The sequence below is a fragment of the Pongo pygmaeus genome, chromosome 6, assembly GCF_028885625.2.
Source record: "Pongo pygmaeus isolate AG05252 chromosome 6, NHGRI_mPonPyg2-v2.0_pri, whole genome shotgun sequence".
NCBI classification, from domain to species: domain Eukaryota; kingdom Metazoa; phylum Chordata; class Mammalia; order Primates; family Hominidae; genus Pongo; species Pongo pygmaeus.
In genome coordinates, this window is record NC_072379.2 from 139,362,585 (window position 1) to 139,384,130 (window position 21,546).

General features: G+C 47.3%; 1 protein-coding gene across 1 annotated transcript; it reads left to right on the top strand.

The window, feature by feature from the left end:
- Positions 1-714: 714 nt before the first annotated feature.
- RAB19 (RAB19, member RAS oncogene family) lies at positions 715-21,351 on the top strand. Its single transcript, XM_054496900.1, has 4 exons — positions 715-771; positions 4,175-4,398; positions 7,068-7,251; positions 21,083-21,351. The coding sequence occupies exons 2-4, from the start codon at positions 4,198-4,200 to the stop codon at positions 21,349-21,351; spliced, it is 654 nt and encodes a 217-aa protein (XP_054352875.1). The 5' UTR covers positions 715-771; positions 4,175-4,197.
- Positions 21,352-21,546: the final 195 nt, after the last annotated feature.

Here is a 21,546-nt window from a genome sequence, read left to right on the forward strand (position 1 = left end):
GATCACGCCTGTGCACTCCAGCCTGGGCCACAGAGCAAGACCCTGTATCTAAAAAATATGTATATATAAAAAATAAAATAAATTACTTAAGATCTATATCCTCCTTTAGTTGGTGTTATCTCAACTGACAACCCTCAGGCCAGCTGTAGTCCCAGATATTCAGGAGGCTGAGGCAGGAGGATTGCTTGAGCCCGGGAGGTTGAGGCTGTAGTGAGCCATGATGGTGCCACTGCACTTCAGCCTGGGTGACAGAGTGAGACCTTGTCTCCAAAAAAAAAAAAAATTTTTTTACATCACCCAGTACAATATGCACATGTACAACTGACCCAAACATTTTGCAAAACAGTCACTGTTACTACATGAGATACATTCTGAAATTGTTTCCTAACAAGGGACACCAGGACAAATTGAGAGCAAAGGACACAAGAGCCCACAAGAGAAGGTAAAGTAGAAGAAAGGAGCAGGGGCAGCGGTCTTATGGGCCGGCGCTGGTTTAATTCACTGGCTGTTCCTTCCCATGAGGGCTTCCCGCTAGGCCGGCGGGAACAGGTGCTTTGTACCCTGAGGCAGCTCTGCACTCAGGGCAGGTGGGAGGGATTGCACTTTCCTTTCACTTTCTCAGGACGCCAAACCCGACACCTGGGGCCAGAACTACGCTTCCCACCAAGCAGCGAGGCAGGAGGAAGAAGGGGGCACTGCGAGCTGAAAAGCAAAACCAGAAGAAAGAGAAAACATTACCTGCTGACCAGCAGAGGTGAGAGAGTGAGACAGGTAAGCGACAGGTGAACCAAGAAGGCGAAGGCTGCGGGATGCCGGCGGGAGGACATCATCGGGGTGGACGCTGCCTGTGCCTCCCAGCAAGGCTTGTAGACTAAATGAAAGGGGGCTTTCGTGGAAACTCTGAGGACTCCCGAGGGTGCGGGGAGACATGGAAGTAAAGTCTCAGCTCAAGTTACAGTGATAAGACCAAGACACCGGAAGTGGAATGGCTGTCTTTAGTTGAAAAGTCAGACAGGAAAAAAGTGGTTTGATTGTGTCTGTTGTCTGCTGGATCACCTACCCATATGTGATTTCAGAGAGGGCCAAGAGAGGTATGGGATCCTTCTTCATCGCCTTAAAGCCTTGGGTTTCTGCATGCAGATTGGACATTTGAGTGCATTTTACCTTGTGTGATGAGACAGAGTGTCCTTGTCTATGACTTTAGAGAAAACCAGAGTAAAACGGAGAGGTGAAGAAGGATGTCACAAGGCAGGAGCAATTTGCAGCACATCAAATGTAATCATTAAGTGGGATCAGGTTTCAGTTACTTTTAGAGCAATTGGATGAGGAGTCCGAACACACTCTCTTGAAGAACAGTTAAAGAGGATGAGGATATTCTCCTCGGGGGGATATTCTTGCTGCTTCAAATATCTGATGGGCTGTCATGTGGAACAGGAATGTGATGTGTCTTGGCAGAGTAAGGATAGCACTGAGCTAGACAGATGGAAACCTCACGGAGGGAGGTGTCAATCCCACAGAAGTGAGAGCTGCCCAGTGCAAAATGGAAATTTTTCAGGAGGTAGTCAGTTCCTTGTGATCAGAGATATTTAAGCATAGGTGTACATTTAAGCCAGGGATGCTGATGGTGGGAGTAAAGTTTCAGGTAGGTGACTTGGTCGATTGGTGTTTTCCAAACCTGGCTCATCATCAGAATCACCTGGGGAAGAGACAGAGCAAGAGGGGAGGAGAGGGAAGAGAGACAGAGGTTTTTGGTTTTGTATTTTGTTTGTTTGTTTGTTTGTTTTTTGAAACGGAGTTTCGCTCTTGTTGCCCAGGCTGGACTGCAATGGTGCAGTCTCGGCTCACTGCAACCCCTGCCCTCTGGGTTCAACCCATTCTCCTGCCTTAGCCTCCCAAGTAGCTGGGATTACAGGTGCATGCCACCACGCCCGGCTAATGTTTTATATTTTTAGTAGAGATGGGGTTTCACCATGTTGGCCAGGCTGATCTTGAACTCCTGACCTCAAGTGATCCACCTGCCTCAGCCTCCCAAATTGCTTGGATTACAGGTGTGAGCCACTGCACCTGGCCTATTTCTTATTATTTTAATAGAGATGGGCACAGGGACAAGGCGGGGGGATGGGCGGAAGGCGGGGATCTCATTATATTGCTCAGACTACTTTCAACCTCCTGGCGTCAAGTGATCCTTCTGCCTCGGCCTGCCAAAGTGCTAGGATTACAGGCATGAGCGACTGTGGCCTGGCGCACTAAACATATTTTAAAGTTAAAAACACAAAACACAAAACCTGGCCCAGTGCAGTTTTGAGATCATACCACTGCACTCCAGCCTGGGTGACAAAGCGAGAGTCTATCTCAAAAAAAAAAAAAAAATTAAGAAATAATTTTTAAAAGAACAAGGTAAAATATGTTTAGCAAGTCTGGGATGAGCTCCAAAAATATATTTTTTCAGTGATATTCCCAGATAATTCTGATAATCAGTTAGTTTGTGAAACACTGTCATTAGAAACTTTTATTCTCCAGCCGGGCACGGTGGCTCATGCCTGTAATCTTTGGGAGGCCTGTAACACTTTGGGAGACCCAGGCAGGCAGATCACCTGAGGTCAGGAGTTCCTAACCAGCCTGGCCAACATGGCGAAACTCTGTATCGACTAAAAATACAAAAATTAGCCAGGCGTGGTGGTAGGCGCCTGTAATCCCAGCTACCTGGGAGGCTGAGGCAAGAGAATCACTTGAACCCGGGAGGTGGATGTTGCAGTGAGCCGAGACCACACCATCGCACTCCAGCCTGGGCAAGAAGAGTGAAACTCTGTCTCAAAAAAAAAAAAGAAGGAAATATATATTTTTCAATGATACTCCCAGATAATTCTGATAATCAGTTAGTTTGTGAAACACCGTCATTAGAAACCTTAATTTTCTGGCGGCACATGATGGTTCAGGTCTGTAATCCCAGCAGTTTGGGAGACTGAGGCAGGTAAATCACTTGAGGTCAGGCATTCGAGACCAGCCTGACCAAATGGGTGAAACCCCGTCTCTACTAAAAATACAAAAATTACCTGGGTGTGGTAGTGCAGGTCTATAATCCCAGCTACTCGGGAGGCTGAGGCGGGAGAATCGTTTGAACTGGAAGGCAGAGGTTGCAGTGAACTGAGATCATGCCATTGCACTCCAGCCTGGGCGACACAGCGAGACTCTGTCTCGAAAAAAAGAAAAAAAAACCTTTGGTAAAATATGCCATAACCAGCCTTTGGTAAAATATGCCATAACATTATAGCTGTGGTTTTAATTTTGAATATTCTCAAAATCCTAATTTCGTGGTCAAAAAAATTAGGCTCCAAACAGAACAAAAAGGTCATGTCACTCTTCCCCAAGCTGACTTACCAATCACCTCTTATCAGTCCTCGTTGCTGACTACCTAGATGGTCAGTAGTTTTTTGTTTTTTGGGGTTTTTTTTTGAGGTGGAGTTTCGCTCTTGTTGCCCAGGCTGGAGTGCAATGGCGTGATCTCGGCTCACTGCAATTTCTGCCTCCCGGATTCAAGTGATTCTCCTGCCTCAGCCTCCCAAATAGCTGAGATTATAGGCATACGCCACCACACCCAGCTAATTTTGTATTTTTAGTAGAGATGGGGTTTCTCTATGTTGGTCAGGCTGGTCTCAAACTCCCAACCTCGGGTGATCCACCCACCTTGGCCTCCCGAAGCACTGGGATTACAGGCATGAGCCATCGTGCCCAGCCTGGATGGTCAGTCTTACAGCAGTTGGGAATCTTTCTCCCCAGGTGAAATTGACACTAGTGGGACCTCCAATGGCAGGTGAGTCACTGCTGTGGGCATTTCCTCTGCCATCCTCCTGCTCTCCGGGCACTCTGATGGAGCATGTGGCACCTCGTCTCCAGGCCTAGGATATATCACTGCTTTTATCTGATGGTGTTGACCATCCACTGGACCCACCAGAGAATGGCAGTAGTACCTCTTTATTCCAAGAGCACCCCTAAAGTAAGATCAACACATGTAGGGCAGATGTCAGCTTATGGGGACAACTCCTCTGTGCCTGACTAGCATCATTAGCATTGTCCTCTCACAAGAATGTAGCGCTGTGTAGGTAATGACCTCCCTTCATCTCGTCTTATACTGGATCCCCAGTTCCTGGTGCTGAATTCCATCCTTTCTTCCTAGCTCTATTCTAGGTGGCAAGAACCATGCACTTCTCCAGCTCAGCCAGGACAGCGGATGAGAACTTTGACTATTTGTTCAAGATTATCCTCATTGGGGATTCCAATGTGGGGAAGACGTGTGTGGTGCAGCATTTCAAGTCTGGAGTCTACACTGAGACACAGCAGAACACGATTGGAGTGGACTTTACCGTGCGCTCCCTTGATATTGACGGCAAAAAAGTGAAGGTCAGAGGGCACCGGGACGGGACTGGTTCCACCTTTTCTTTTTTTTTTTTTTTTTTTTCCTTGAGACGGAGTCTCGTTCCGTTGCCCAGGCTGGAGTGCAGTGGCGTGATCTCGGCTCACTGCAAGCTCCACCTCCCGAGTTCATGCCATTCTCCTGCCTCAGCCTCCCGCTTCAGCCTCCCACCTCAGCCTCCCAAGTAACAGGGACTACAGGCGCCCGCCACCACGCCTGGCTAATTTTTTTTTTTTTTTTTTGTATTTTTAGTGGAGACGGGGTTTCATCGTGTTAGCCAGGATGGTTTCTATCTCCTGACCTCATGATCCACCCGCCTCAGCCTCCCAGAGTGCTGGGATTACAGGTGTGAGCCACCGCGCCTGGCCAGTTCCACCTTTTTTAGCCAGAATTCCCAACAACAAAGCACATGTCTGAGCAATAAAAGATTTCAGTACAAAACATGAAATAATACAAATAGTGGAAGAAAACATGGGAGTATTTATTTTCTCATCATGGAATGGGAAAATCAGGCTTTAAATGAGACACGAACCTAGACGCCAGTAAGGAAAATACTGCTGAATCTAACTATGAAGGTCAAATTTATACATTTCTCTATGTAAAGGTCAAATTTGCTTTTTTTGGGGGGTAGGGGGTGTAGACAGGACTTTTTGTTTTTGTTTTTTTGAGGCAGAGTCTCACTCCATCACCCAGACTGGAGTGCAGGAGCACAGTTTCAGCTCACTGCAATCTCCGCCTCCTGGACTCAAGCAATTCTCATGCCTCAGCATTCCAAGTAGCTGGATTTACAGGTGCACACCACCACACTGGGCTAAGTTTTGTATTTTTAGTAGAGATGAGGTTTCACTATGTTGGCCAGACTGGTCTCGAACTCCTGACCTCAAGTGATCCACCCGCCTCTACCTCCCAAAGTGCTGGGATTACAGATGTGAATCACCACACCCAGCCTGAGACAGGGTCTTGCTCTGTCACTCAGGCTGAAGTGCAGTGGCACAATCACAGCTCACTCCAGCCTCCATCTCCCCGACTCAAGTGATCCTCTCACCTCAGCCTCCTGAATAGCTGGAACCACAGGTGCACCCCACCATGCCCAACTCATTTTTTAAATTTGTTGTAGGGACAGGATTTTCCTGTGTTGCTCAGGCCAGTCTCAAACTCATGGGCTCAAACAATCCTCCCACTTCACCCTCCCAAAGTGCTGGGATTACAGGCGTGAGCCACCAAACCTGGCCTTAAAAGGTCAAATTTTCTAGTGGCCAGGCAAGGTGGCTCACACCTGTAATCCCAGCACTTCGGGAGGCCAAGGCGGGTGGATGACTTGAGGTCCGGAGTTCAAGACCAGCCTGGCCAACATGGTGAAACCCTGTCTCTACTAAAAGTACAAAAATTAGCCAGGCATGGTGGCAGCTGCCTATAGTCCTAGCTACTTGGGAGGCTGAGGTACAAGAATCTCTCAAACCTGGGAGGCAGAGGTTACAGTGAGCTGAGATCATACCACTGCATTCCAGCCTAGGCGACAGTGTGAGACTCTGTCTCAAAAAAAAAAAAGGTCAAATTTCCTATGTACTCAAAAATGCCATAAACTGCCAGGCATGGTGGTTCATGTCTGTAATCCCAGCACTTTTGGAGGCCGAGGCAGCCGGATCACCCAAGGTCAGGAGTTCAAGACCAGCCTGGCCAACGGGGGGAAACCCCATCTCTACTAAAAATACAAAAAAATTAACCGGGCGTGGTGGCGCATGCCTGTAATCCCAGCTGCTCGGGAGGCTTGAGGCATGAAAATTACTTGAACCCGGGAGGCAGAGGTTGCAGTGAGCCAAGATCACACCATTGCACTCCAGCCTGGGAGTCAGAGCAAGACTCTGTCTCAAAAAGATAAAATAGGCCGGGCGCAGTGGCTCACGCCTGTAATCTCAGCACTTTGGGAGGCCGAGGCCAGCAGATCACGAGGTCAGGAGATCGAGACCATCCTGGCTAACACAGTGAAACCCCGTCTCTACTAAAAATACAAAAAAATTAGCCGGGCGTGGTGGCGGGCGCCTGTAGTCCCAGCTACTCGGGAGGCTGAGGCAGGAGAGTGGTGTGAACCCGGGAGGCAGAGCTTGCAGTGAGCAGAGATCGCGCCACTGCACTCCAGCCTGGATGACAGAGTGAGACTCCGTCTCAAAAAAAAAAAAAAAAAAACAGGTCCACCTCTCTGACAGCAGCATCCCTTAAATCAGGGCTGTCCAAGCTTCTGGTTTCCCTGGGCCGTGTTGGAAGAAGAATTCTCTTGGGCCAAACATAAATTACACTAACACTAATGATAACTGATGAGCTAAAAAAAAAAAAAAAAATGCAAGAAACTCATAATATTTTAAGAAAGTTTAAAAATTTGTGTTGGGCTGCATTCAAAGTTGTCCTGGGTCAAATGTGTCCCGTGGGTTGCGGGTTGGACAAGTTTGTCTTAGATGGTCGTTCCCCAACCAAGGAGGATATCCAAGTCATCCAGGGAGCAACTGGAAGAATAGATTCCTGGATCCCACCCCAGATCTACTGGGTCTGAATATCTAGAAGTGAGAACCAGAAAACTGTGTTTTTAAGGTGATGTAGGTGAAGGAGTCCCCATTACCTGTGGGAACCCCTGATTTGGACTCTCCTTTCTGTCCTTCTCCAGATGCAGGTGTGGGACACAGCTGGCCAGGAGCGCTTCCGCACCATCACCCAAAGCTACTACCGCAGTGCCCACGCGGCCATCATCGCCTATGACCTCACCCGGCGGTCCACGTTCGAGTCCATCCCTCACTGGATTCATGAGATAGAGAAATATGGAGCTGCAAATGTGGTCATTATGCTGATTGGTATGGCATTTTTGAAGTTTTTAACTTTTGTTTACTCTCCTCTGAGGATGCTCAGCTTTCTGCGTGTTTCTAATGACAGTGGAAAATGAAATCTTAAAAGTGTAAGTGATGCAGCCGGGCGTGGTGGCTCACACCTGTAATCCCAGCACTTTGGGAGGCCGAGGCGGGCGGATCACGAGGTCAGGAGATCAAGACCATCCTGGCTAACATGGTGAAACCCCATCTCTACTAAAAATACAAAAAAAATAGCCAGGCGTGATGGCGGGCGCCTGTAGTCCCAGCTACTTGGGAGGCTGAGGCAGGAGAATTGCTTGAACCCAGGAGGCAGAGGTTGCAGTGATTCGAGATCGAGCCATTGCACTCCAGCCTGGGTGACAGAGCAACACTCCGTCGGAAAACAAACAAACAAAAAAAACAAAAAAAGTGTTAAGTGATGGATAGGGCCTCAGAAAGTGCCTTTAAGCTGGATGCCACCATGCCCAGCCCATTTTTTTTTTTTAATTTTTTGTAAAGACAGGGTTTTGCCGTGTTGCCCAGGCTGGTCTGGAACTCCTGGACTCAAGTGATCCTCCTGCCTGGCCCTCCCAAAGTGCTGGGATTACAGGCATGAGCCAATGTGCCTGGCCCTTTATTTTTATTTTTGACAGTCTCTACTGCAGAGTGAACAGGTGAGTTTTGTTTTTTAATTTTTTATGGGTATCTAGTAGGTATATATATTTATTGGGTACAAATGGGTTCTTGAAAAAAGAAGAGGCAATTTCTAAGTGTTTACCAATAATTTACATTAAAATACATAAACTAGATGGGGCGTGGTGGTTCATGCCTGTAATCCCAGCACTTTGGAGGGCGAGGCAGGTAAATTGCTTGAGCCCAGGAGTTCAAGACCAGCCTAAGCAACATGGCAAAACCTCGTCTCTACAAAAAATAAAAAAAATTAGCTGAGTGTGGTGGTGCACACCTGCAGTCCCAGCTACTCAGGAGGCTGAGGTGGGAGGATTGCTTGAGCCCAGCAGGCAGAGGTTATAGTAAGCTGAGATTGTACCATTGCACTCCATATGGGTATCCAGTTTTCCCAGCACCACTTATTGAAGAGACTGTCCTTTCCCCAACATATGTTCTTAGCACCTTTGTCGAAAATGACTTTACTGTAGATGTATGGATTTATTTCTGGATTCTGGATTCTGTTCCATTGGTCTATGTGTCTGTTTTTATCAGTACCACACTGTTTTGGTTACTCTAGTTCTGTAGTATAATTTGAAGTCAGGCAATGTGATTCCTCTAGGTTGGTTCTTTTTGCTCAGGGTAGCTTTGACTATTCTGAGTCTTTCATGGTTCCATATAAATTTTAGGATAATCTTTTCTATTTCTGTGATGAATGTCTTTGGGCCAGGCACGGTGGTTCATGCCTGTAATCCCAGCACTTTGGGAAGCTGAGGCGGGAGGATAGCTTGAGACCATCCTGGTCAACATAGTGAGACCTCATCTCTACAAAAACTAAAACAAAACAAAATAGTGAGATGTGGTGGCACAGGCCTATAGTCCCAGCTACGTTGGAGGTTAGGGTGGGGGGAATCAGTTGAGCCCAGGAATTTGAGGCTGCAGTGAGCTGTGATCATACCACTGCACTCCAGCCTGGGTGAGAAAGCAAAACTTGGTCTCTTAAAAAAAAAATAAATAAATAATAAAAGGAAACTCTTATGTCCTAGTAGAGCAAAGATGGGAGAGCTGTGCCATGGCATACAAACAGCCAGGGTGGACAGGCAGGTGCAGCCCATACCCTCCAGGGACAAAAGGAAACCCAGCAATGGTGGCTCCCACAGAAGGGCGGAATGCACGCATCTCACTTGGGAATGAAGCAGTTCTAAGCTATGTGCAGTTTCCCCAGGAATGTGGACCAGATCCACCTTTGTATTAAGGTCATGCATCTCCAGGACACAGTGGAGGCAGTTCTTCCTCAGGGCTGAGTGGGAAGCTGCCCAACCTCAGGTGCCTCCCTCTGCGCTACCTTCTCTCTTTTTCTGAGACAGAGTCTTACTCTGTTGCCTCGGCTGGAGTGCAGGGGCGCGACCTCGACTCACTGCAATCTCCGCCTCTCAGGTTCAAGCAATTCTTCTGCCTCAGCCTCCCGAGTAGCTGGGATTACAGGCTCCCGCCACCACACTTAGCTAATTTTTGCTTTAGTAGAGACAGGATTTCACCATGTTGGCTAGGCTGGTCTTGAACCCCCAACCTCAGGTGATCCGTCCACCTCAGCCTCCCAAAGTACTGGGATTACAGGCGTGAACCACCACCCCCGGCCCCTCTGCACTATCTCTGAAGGCAGCTCCCTGTCTCCAGCACACAGGCTCCCGGCTGCCTCTCCCCCAGCCAGCTCCGTCTTTAATCACTCTGTGAAACAGATGCATCAGAGAAGGGTGACAGATGCCAGGATGTTGCAGGATTTCCAGGAATCTCAGAATGTTTGCTTGGTATTTATACCCTAGTCTGTCTTTCATAACAACCATCTCTGCCTCACTTCTTCCTTGGTTCTAGAAATGCCCCCAAAGATGATCTAGAGTGTCCCAGTCTCCCGGTTTATAAGGTGTCCATGCCAGAGGGCTGACACAGCAGCCTTCCTGTTTTCTGTTCGTGGCCTCCCTGCCTGAATCCAGAAAAATTCGTGTCATCCCTCACGGAAGTGTCCCTGCACACATTGCCTCATACAGGTGCTTCTTTCTGTCTCAGAAGTTTATCCCCAGCTCCTCGAAGCCACTTTATCAGCACAGGAATGACCCCGGTGTCAGGGGTTGATTGCATGTTGATTTGTACAGCTGTTCTTCCTCTAGCTGGCCACAGGGGGCCAGGATCCTCCTAATGTCCCCATGTAAAACCCTCAGAGGCCCCCATTTCCCTTAGAATGACGCACATATTCCTGAACATAGTTCACAAGGTACTTCAGGTCCCAGTCCTGCTTTTCTTCTGGGGATGGTTGGCTTCCCATCTTTCTCCTGCCCTCACTCCATCGCAGCAAGGGCTTTAGGACCTGACCTCTTTTTTTTTTTTTTTTTCTTTTTTTTGAGACAGGGTCTTGCTCTGTAGCCCAGGCTGGAGTGCAGTGGTTCAATCTCAGCTCACTGCAACCTCCACCACCCGGGTTCAAGTGATTCTCCTGTCTCAGCCTCCCAAGCAGCTGGGATTACAGGCACCTGCCATCACACCTGGCTAATTTTTGTATTTTTAGTAGAGACAGGGTTTCACCATGTTGGCCAGACTCGTCTCAAACTCCTGACCTCAAATGATCCACCCACCTCGCCTCCCAAAGTGCTGGGATTGCAGGGAACCAGCCTTTTTTGTAGGTTATCCTGGATGCTCTGTCTCATAACTTTCTTCAACATCTGATATTTGTCCCTCTAAAGATCTCAGCCAAACCTCCCACTTAAAGTCCTGTTATATTACAGGTCCACAATCACTCAACAAAAACCCTCAGGGCCAAATATTTCAGAGTTCAGAATTCGTCAGATTTTAGAAAAATGTACTCTGTGTTACATAACACCCTCAGCAGGGTCTGGGCCAATGGCCCATGGCCAAATACGTTACTATTTATGCAGTCAGATGTATAAATAGTCATCCAGAGCAGGTTGAATAAAATCTTTAATGCTGGGCATGGTGGCTCATGCCTGTAATCTCAGCACTTTGGGAGGCCAAGGCAGGTGGATTATTTTGTAATAAAAACACAAAAATTAGCCAGACACGGTGGCGCATGCCTGGAATCCCAGCTACTCGGGAGGCTGAGGCAGGAGACTCGCTTGAACCCAGGAGGCGGAGGTTGCAGTGAGCTGAGATCACACCACTGCACTCCAACCTGGGTGACAGAGCAAGACTCTGTCTCAAAAAAAAAAAAAAAAAATTATTCAAGCCAGGTGTGGTGGCTCACGTCAGTAATCCCAGCACTTTGGGAGGCTGAGGTAGGGGATTGCTTAAGGCCAGGAGTTCAACACCAGCCTGGGCAACATAGCAAGACCCCATCTTTATTTTTATTTTTAAAACAAACAGCTGGGTGCAGTGGCTCATGTCTGTAATCCTAGCACTTTGGGAGGCCAAGGCGGGCAGATCACCTGAGGTCGGGAATTTGAGACCAGCCTGACCAACATAGAGAAACCCCATCTCTACTAGCTGGGCTTGGTGGTGGGCACCTGTAATCCCAGCTACTCAGAAGGCTGAGGTGGGAGAATCGCTTGAACCCAGGAGGTGGATGTTGCAGTGAGCCGAGATCACACCATTGCACTCCAGCCTGGGCAACAAGAACAAAACTCTGTCTCAAAAATAAATAAATAAATAAATAAATAAATAAATAAATCAAACAAAAAACTTCAAATGGCTAGTTTAGCTCAGATTTTACTGTCAAATGAATTATCAAGAAATGCACTGGTTACAGCTGCCCAGGAGTGGAGTTTCAGAGTTTGGGGGATTTGGGGGTTGTATGCTTATACTACAAACAACTCATGCAGCTCACCTGGTCCATAGCGTATGCTATTTTATTGCTGTCTTGGATTGGTACATTCTTATCTAGCCATTTAATGTTCTGTGTGTCTCTCTTGCCTCCCTAACGAAATGAAGAAGCCCTTCCTTGGGGCAAGGCCATCTGTCACTGTGCACTTAGCAAACTTCAGATCCTTTTCGTTCCTCCAGGCACCTGGCTCACCCCGGAGTGTGCAGCCCTGGCTGTTGGAAGGTGGAACCGTGGACATCAGCACTGTTGATCTAGTTGTGGTAGAGGAGCAGGTGGAAGGAGCAGGTCATAAAAGTTAGAATCCAGCTGGGCGCCGTGGCTCACAGCTATAAATCCCAGCACTTTGGGAAGTTGAGGTGGGAAGATTGCTTGATGCCAGGAGCTTGAGATCAGCCCAGGCAACATAGTGAGACCTCCATCTCTACAAAAAATAAAAAATTAAGCCAGGCGCAGTGGCTCACACCTGTAATCCCAGCACTTTGGGAGGCTGAGGCAGGTGGATCACTTGAGGTCAGGAGTTTGAGACCAGCCTGGCCAACATGGTGAAACCCCATCTCTACTAAAAATACAAAATAAAAAAAAAAAGGCAGCCAGGTGTGGTGGCTAGTGCCTGTAGTCCCAGCCACTCGGGAGGCTGAGGCACAAGAATCACTTGAACCTAGGAGGCAGAGGCTGCCGTGAGCCAAGATCGCACCACTGCACTCCAGCCTGGGTGACAGATCAAGACTCTGTCTCAAAAAAAAAAAAATTAGCTGCACTCAGTGGTGTACGCCTATAGTCTCAGCTACTCTGGAGACTGAGGTGGGCACATTGCTTGAGGCTAGGAGTTCAAGGCTGCAGTGAGCTATGATTGAGCCACCGTGCTCCAGCCTAGATAACAGATGGAGACCCTATTTCTTAAAAAAAAAAAAAAAAAAAAAAGTCAAATCCACAGATGGAGTGGGATGCAGGGAGTAGATCAGATTCCTGGCTGCAGGGGTTCCTTTTCCCACCACATCCCTTCCTCCACTAGGGACTCTCATTCCTTTCTTCTAGAAGCAGAGCTCAGCCCTGAGCTTCAGGCTCACCAGCTAAAAACACACGCATGGTTCTCTTGAAGGTGCGTGCTATTCGAGCTTCCCGTGGCTGCTGTAACCAGCTGCCACAAGCTGGGGGCTGAAAACAACAGATGTGTTCTCCCACTGTTCTGGAGGCCACAACTCTGAAATCAGTCCTGTGGGGCTGAAATGGAGGTGTCAGCAGGGCCATGCCCCTCTGGACGCTGTAGGGGAGACTCTGTCCCTCGCCTCCTCTGGCTTCTGGTGCCATCTTTGGCTCTGTGTGCCTCACCTTTTCCTGCCTGTGTGGGATCAAGTCTCCCTCTACCTCCCCCTTGTAAGGTTACTTGCGATTGCATTCAGGGCCTGCCTAGCTAGTCCAGAATAATCCCCCCATCTCAAGATCCTCAAATTAATCACACCTGCAAAGACCCTTTTAGCATTGACAGCTGCCTGAGGCCAGAGCCTGGTCTCCATGGGCCCCCTTTCCTAGCCTACTGTAGCACTCCAATGTGCTAATGTCTGCTGAAAATGGTCTTGGATTTAAACTTCTTTGGGGATCATTATGATCTAAGTCCAGCTTTGACGCTGGGCAGGTTGGTGACAGTGACTATGGGAAAAGATTTTCAAAATCTTTTTTATTGGGACATATTAATGTATATAAAGAAAAGTACACATTGATTTGTCTCAAAGGGAACTGCTGAGCAAACACCAGCTGGGTCAAGACAGAGAATATTGGCGAGGTGCGGTGGCTCACGCCTGTAGTCCTAGCACTTTGGGAGGCTGAGGCGGGTGGATTGCCTGAGCTCAGGAGTTGGAGACCAGCCTGGGCAACACAGTGTAACCCCATCTCTGCTAAAATACAAAAAAAAAAAAAATTAGCCGGGCGGGGCGGCATGCACCTGTATGTAGTCCCAGCTACTCGGGAGGCTGAGGCGGGAGAATTGCTTGAAACTGGGAGGCAGAGGTTGCAGTAAGCCGAGATTGTGCCACTTCACTCCAGCCTGGGTGACAGAGAGAGACTCCGTCTCTTAAAAAAAAAAAAAAAAAAAAAAAAAAGACAGAGAATATTGACCGGGTGTGGGCTCACACCTGTAATCCCAACACTTTGGGAGGCAGAGGTGGGACCAGCCTGAGCAACATAGGGAGACCCGATCTCTACAAAAAAATTACAAATTAGCTGGGCGTGATGGCATGCGCCTGTAGTCCCAGCTACACAGGAGGCTGAATTGGGAGGATTGCTTTAGCCCAGGAGGTAGAGTCTGCAGTAAGCTGTGATCACACCACTGCACTACAGCCTGGGTGACACAGTGAGACCATGTCTCAAAAAAAAAAAAAAAAAAAAAAGAATATTGCCAGCCCACTCTTCACCCCCACCAGCTTTCACTTCATTACTCCACACTCCTGCCCCAAAGGCAAGTGCTTTTATGATAAACACTTCTTTGCTTTTTTCTTTTTTAATCATTTTACTACCTCAGCCCACATCCCTAAATACTGCAGTTTTGTTTTGGTGGGTTTTTTTGTTTGTTTGTTTTGTGGGTTTCTTGTTTTTGTTTTTGTTTTGAGATGGAGTCTCACTCTGTTGCCCAGGCTGGAGTGCAGTGGCGTGATCTCGGCTCACTGCAAACTCCACCTCCCAGGTTCAAGTGATTCTCCTGCCTCAGCCTCTCAAGTAGCTGGGATTACAGGCATGTGCCACCATGCCCAGCTAATTTTTGTATTTTTAGTACAGACACGTTTTACTATCTTGGCCAGGCTGGTCTTGAACTCCCCACCTCAAGTGATCCGCCCACCTCAGCCTCCCAAAGTGCTGGGATTACAGGTGTGAGCCACAATGCCTCGTCTTGTTTTGCTATTGTTTTGTACATTATATATAAACAAAATCATACCTTTTTGCCTAACTTTCTTTCCCTCAATATTGTTTATGAGTTTCATCCATTGTTGCATGTGGCTGTAATCTATTCTTTTGTATAATTCATATACTATTCCTTTGCAAGAAATACAGAGTATTTCTCTGTTCTCTTGGCAATGGACATTTGAGTTGTTTCTAGTTTGGGGCAACTAGGAAAATTGCTGCTCTGAACATTCAGGTATATGTTTATTGATGCCGATGGGCACACATCTGTGTTGAGTAATACCCAGGAGCAAAATTGCATGGTCATGCAGCTCTAGATCATCTCAAACCACTTGCCAGAGTGGTCGTTCTAGTCTGTACTCCCATCAGCAGTGTGTGTGGGTTTCAGTTGTTCTACATCCTCACCAACATCTGGTGCTATTAGTCCTTTTACTTGCATGCACCCTGAGAAGTGTGTCATGAGATCACTAGTGTTTTTCATTTGTATTTCCCTGTTTATTAATGAAATTGAACACCTTTTCAGGTGTTTGTTAGCTATTTGGATATCCTCTGTTATGAAATACTTTTCAAGTCCAAGGCCCATTTTTCTGTTTATCTTTTTCTTGTCAATTCCTAACAGTAGCTTATATCTTCTGAAAATGAGTCTGTGTCAGTGTGGGTCCTCCAGGAAGCAGATGTTGGGACAGGATGAGATAGACATGCAAGAGATTTATTGGGAGAAGCAGCTGTGGGGGATAAAGAAGAAGGAGCAGGGCTGGGCACGGTGGCTCATGCCTGTAATCCCAGCACTTTGGGAGGCCGAGGCAGGTGGATCACCTGAGGTCAGGAGTTTGAGACCAGCCTGGCCAACATGGCGAAACCCTGTCTCTACTAAGAATACAAAAAATAGCTGGGTGTGGTGGTGGGAGCCTGTAATCCCAGCTACTCAGGAGGCTGAGCCAGGAGAATCGCTTGAACCTGGGAGGCAGAGGTTGCAGTGAGCTGAGATCGCGCCATTGCACTCCAGCCTGGGCAACAGAGACTCCATCTCAAAAAAAAAAAAAGAAGAAGAAGAAGGAGCAGAAGGAGGCAGGGAGTCTTCTATGAGATGTAGACCTGCCCCTGGGAAGGAGAGAACGGAGGAAGGACGGCTTGGTAGGTAGGAAGAGTCTTAGACTAAGCACAATTCAAAGAAAGTTTATTTTTCAGGCAGTGGGGTGCTCAAAAGCCAAGGTTGCCTGATAGAGGAATCGAATCCCGCATCCTGCAGCATGGATGTGCGTGAGTGCCCTCATGGTACGGGGGATGGGGTGCTATCCCCACTAGGGCGCTGCACTAGGGTCCTGTTGGGCTGTCTGTGACCTGCATTCTCGGCACTAGGTTCTCTTGAAGGAGGCCCCAGCCCTTTGTCAGTTACATATGTTGCAAACATCATCTTCCACCCTGTGGAGTAACTTTTCCCTCTCTCTTCTTAAAAATACCTGAAGGAAGGAATATTTTGGTTTTTTTATTTTTTATTTTATTTTTATTTGTTTGAGACTGAGTCTTGCTCTGTCGCCCAGTTTGGAGTGCAGTGGCACGATCTTAGCTCACTGCAACCTCCGCCTCCCAGGTTCAAGCAATTCTCCTGCCTCAGCCTCCTGAGTAGCTGGGATTATAGGCGCCCACCACCACGCCCAGGTAATTTTTGTATTTTTAATAGAGACGGGGTTTCACCATGTTGGTCAGGCTGGTCTCGAACCCCTGACCTCATGATCCACCCGCCTCGGCCTCCCAAAGTGCTGGGATTACAGGCATGAGCCACCACGCCTGGCCTTTTATGTTTTATTTTTTATAGATAAGGTCCAACTCTGTCACCCAGGCTGGAGTGCAATAGTGCTGTCCTAGCTTACGGCAGCTTCGAACTCCTGGGCTGAAGCAATCCTCCTGCCTCAATCTTCCAAGTAGCTGGGATGACAGGCGCATTCCAACATGTCCAGTTAGGTTGTTTTGTGTTGTTTTTTGAGACAGAGTCTTGATCTGTGACACAGGCTGGGGTACAGTGGCCCAATCTCGTCTCACTGCAACCTCCACCTCCTGGGTTCAACGATTCTCATGCCTCAGCCTCCCAAGTAGCTGGGATTACAGGCACATGCCACTACACCCAGCTAATTTTTATATTATGAGTAAAGATGAGGTTTCACCATGTTGGCCAAGCTGGTCTCAAACTCCTGGCCTCAAGTGATCCACTAGCCTCAGCCTCCCAAAGTGCTGAGATTACAGGTGTGAGCCACCATGCCCAGCCCCAGCTAGTTTTGTATTATGTTTTGTAGAGATGGGGTCTTGCTGTATTGCCCAGGCTGGTCTTGAATTCCTGGGCTCAAGTGATCCTCTTGCCTCAGCTTCCCAAACCATTGGGTTTACAGGCATGAACCACTATACCCAGCCTTTTCGTCTCTTGATGGTGTATTTTGATGAACAGACACTCTTAATTTTAATATATTTCAATCTATTGATCTTTTCTTTAATAATGATTGCTTCCTGTGTCCTATTTAGGAAATTTTTTCTTAATTGAAATCATCAAGATTATATTACCTTTTAAAGTTTAATTGATTAATTATTATCATTACTCTGCCTTTTACATTTAGATCTACCTGTAATTGATTTTTTATGTATGGTGAAAGGTATGGGTCCAAAATTTTTCTATATAAAGATCTAATTGTCTCAGTACCATTTAACAAAAAGGCAACCTTGGCCAGGCACGGTGGCTCACGCCTGTAATCCCAACACTTTGGGAGGCTGAGATGGGCTGATTACCTGAAGTCAGGAGTTCAAGACCAGCCTGGCCAACATGGTAAAACCCCGTCTCTACTAGAAAAATACAAAAATTAGCTGGGCGTGGTGGCGGGTGCCTGTAATCCCAGCTACTCGGGAGGCGGAGGCAGGAGAATCACTTGAACCTGGGAAGTGGAGGTTGCAGTGAGCCGAGATCACGCCACTGCACTCCAGCCTGGGCAACAGAGTGAGATGCTGTCTCAAAAAAAAAAAAAAAAAAGGCAACCTTTTCCACTGCTCTGTGGCGCCATCTTTTTGTAGAGTACACATTTATAGATGAGTTTCTGAGCTGTTTTTCCTCTCCATTGATCTAGTTCATTCATGCTCTTGGGAGTGAAAATATCCTCACTTTTACAATGGTTTATGGCCCTCCAAAGGGCCATACACAGTACATCTGTGGTAGTAAATTTTCATAGGCCAAGATCACTCCACTGCACTCCAGCCTGGGCAACAAAGTGAGACCCTATCACCAAAAAAAAAAATTAGCCATGGATGGTGGTGCATGTCTGTAGTCCTAGTTATTTGAGAGGCTGACTGCTTGAGCCTAGAATGTTAACGCTGCAGTGAGCTATGATCATGCCACTACACTCCAGCCCAGGTGACAGGACAAGACCCTGTCTCAAAAAAAATGAATAAATAAAGGCCAGGCACAGTGGCTCATGCCTGTAATCCCGGCACTTTGGGAGGCTGAGGCGGGTGGATCACTTGAGGTCAGGAGTTCAAGACCAGCCTGGCTAACATGGTGAAACCCTGTCTCTACTAAAAATACAAAAATTAGCCAGGCATGGTGGTGCATGCCTGTAATCCCAGTTACTAGAGAAGCTGAGGTATGAGAATCTCTTGAACCTGGGAGGCGGAGGTTGCAGTGAGCCAAGATAGCACCACTGCACTCCAGCCTGAGCAACAGAGCAAGGCTCTGCTCAAATAAATAAATAAATAAGGTGGATGGTTAAACAAATATTGGTCCTTGGCTGGGCGTGGTGGCTCACGCCTGTAATCCCAACATTTTGGGAAGCCAAGGTGGGCGGATCATCTGAGGTCAGGAGTTCAAGGCCAGCCTGGCCAACATGGTGAAGCTCTGTCTCTACTAAAAATACAAAAATTAGCTGGGCATGGTGGTGTGTGCCTGGAGTCCCAGCTACTCAGGAGGCTGAAGCAGGAGAATCGCTTGAACCTGGGAGGCAGAGGTTGCAGTGAGCCAAGATGGTGCCACTGTACTCCAGCTTGGGTAACAGAGAGAGACTACATTTTAAAAAAAAAACACAAATGTTGGTCCATGCATACTATGGAATACTACTCAGCAATAAAAACTACTAGTGGTATGCAGAAAACAAACTACTGATTTATACAACAACTTGAATGGATCTCAGAGGAATTATGCTGAGTGAAAAAAGACAATCTCAAAAGATTACATATATGAATCTATTTATATAATATTCTGGAACTAGAATAGACTGGTGGTTAGCAGGGGCGGAGGACCGGGGGTGGTGAGAGTTATAAAGGAATAGCATGAAAGAGAGCTTTGTGAGAACAGAACTGTTGAGTGCTTTGACTGTGGTGGTGATTAAAGGAATCTATGCATGTGATCACATTGTGTATAATTATAAATATACACACAAATAAGTGCTTGGGACATTTATTCATTTCATGACAAGAAACTTTTTTTTTTTTTTAAGACAGAATTTTATTCTTGTTGCCCAGGCTGGAGTGCAGTGGCACAATCTTAGTTCACTGCAACCTCCGCCTCCCGGGTTCAGGTGATTCTCCTGCCTCAGCCTCCTGAGTAGCTGGTATTACAGGCACGTGCCACCACACCCAGTTAATTTTTTGTATTTTTAGTAGATGGGGTTTTGCCATGTTGGCCAGGATGGTCTCGAATTCCTGACCTCAGGTGATCCACCTGCCTCAGCTTCCCATAATGCAGGGATTGCAGGCGTGAGCCACTGTGCCTGGCTGATAAATTTTTTTTTTTTTTTTGAGATGGCGTTTCGCTGTTGTCGCCCAGGCTGGAGTGCAATGGTGCGATCTCAGCTCACTGCAACCTCTGCCTCCTGGGTTCAGGTGATTCTCCTGCTTCAGCCTCCCCCGTAGCTGGGACTACAGGCATGCACCACCACACTCAGCTAATTTTGTATTTTTAGTAGAGATGGTTTCTTGCCATCTTGGCCAGGCTGGTCTCAAACTCCTGACCTCAGGTGATCCACCCACCTCGGCTTCCCAAAGTGCAGGGATTACAGGCATGAGCCACCAAGCCTGGACTCATGACAAGAAATCTGATTAAAGTCTGTGGATAGCACCAATGTCAATTTCCTGGTATTGATAATGTACTAGTTATACAAGATATTATATTGGGGGAAACTGGGTGAAGGGTAAACTGGACCCCTCTCTTTCTCTCTCTCTCTCTCTCTATATATATATATGTGTGTGTGTGTATATATGTGTGTGTATATATATATACACTTATCTATATATATACATATATAATGACTTCCCGTATATCTATAATTGTTTCAAAATAAAAGGTTTAAACATGTTTTATGGAAGAAGGGGAAATTATGGAAAAAAATATCTACAGAGGCTCCTGTGGGGACAGGAATGAAAACCAGGTTCAGAAACAATAGTCTAGCTTGTCTTAATTACTACAGTTTTGTAATAAATCTTGATGTCTGGTAGAACAAATCCTGTGGGAAAGTAATTTTATCTTTAGATTCCTGCCTCAGGGAAATCAAAGGCAAACTTTTATTGTGTGTAAATTATAGCTTTCTCAGAAAGTCCTTTAGGCCAGGCGTGGTGGTTCATGCCTATAATCCCAGCACTTTGGGAGGCCAAGGTGGGCAGATCACTGGAGGCCAGGAGTTCAAGACCAGCCTGGTCAACATGGTGAAACCCTGTCTCTACTAAAAATACAAAAATTAGCCAGGCGTGGTGGCATTGGCCTGTAATCTCAGCTACTCGGGAGTCTGAGGCACGAGACTCATTTGAACCTGGGAGGCAAAGGTAGCAGTGAGCTAAGACTGTACCACTGCACTCCAGCCTGGGTGACAAAGTGAGACTCCATCTCAAAAAAAAAAGCAAAAGAAAGTCTTCCATTATGCACCTCCAATCCAGCAAATCCTGATCACAGTCTACTCAGCTAAATGAGCTCCATCTCAGACAGCATCTAACACTCTGCTGTTTGAGGAGGAGAAAAAGAGAGTAAAAAGAGGAGCAAGGGCCAGGTGCGGTGGCTCATGCCTGTAATCCCAGCACTTTCGGAGGCCGAAGCAGGTGATCACCTGAGGTCAGGAGTACGAGACCAGCCTGGCCAATATGGCAAAACCCCTTCTCTACTGAAAATACAAAACTAGCCGGGCGTGGTGGCAGGTGCCTGTAATTCCAGCTACTTGGGAGGCTGAGGCAGGATAATTGCCTGAACCTGGGAGACGGAGGTTGCAATGAGCCAAGATTGCACCATTGCACTCCAGCCTGGGCGACAAGAGTGAAACTCCATCTCAAAAAAAAAAAAAAAAAAAGAAACAAAAAAATGTGCCCTCAATTACCATTTGTGATGAATGCATGCGTGCCTATTGAAGAACTAAAATGTTATTTGTAAAGTTCATTTTGAAAGAAACCAGATTAAGTTACTCAGTGGAATATCGGTTTATCTTTTCCTTCCAGGAAATAAATGTGACCTCTGGGAAAAGCGGCACGTCCTGTTCGAGGATGCCTGCACACTGGCTGAGAAGTACGGCCTCCTGGCCGTTTTGGAGACATCTGCCAAGGAGTCAAAGAACATAGACGAAGTCTTCGTGCTCATGGCCAAGGAGCTGATCGCCCGCAACAGCCTGCACCTATATGGGGAGAGTGCCTCGAACGGCCTCCCACTGGACTCCAGCCCCGTTCTTATGGCCCAGGGTCCAAGTGAAAATACCCATTGCACTTGCTAAGATGTTTGCAAAGCCAGTCGCACCCACCAAAGAGGCCGCCTCTGAAACCAAAGGTAGCCAGGATACCGTAGTGTTGCCCCAGTGGCACTTTAGACCCCAGCGTGGACTTGCTGCTCACCCCTAATCCTCCTAGTCTGGATGGGCCACACCTCTCCCTTGACTCACACCACAGGCCGTAGCTGCTGACTCTCAGGA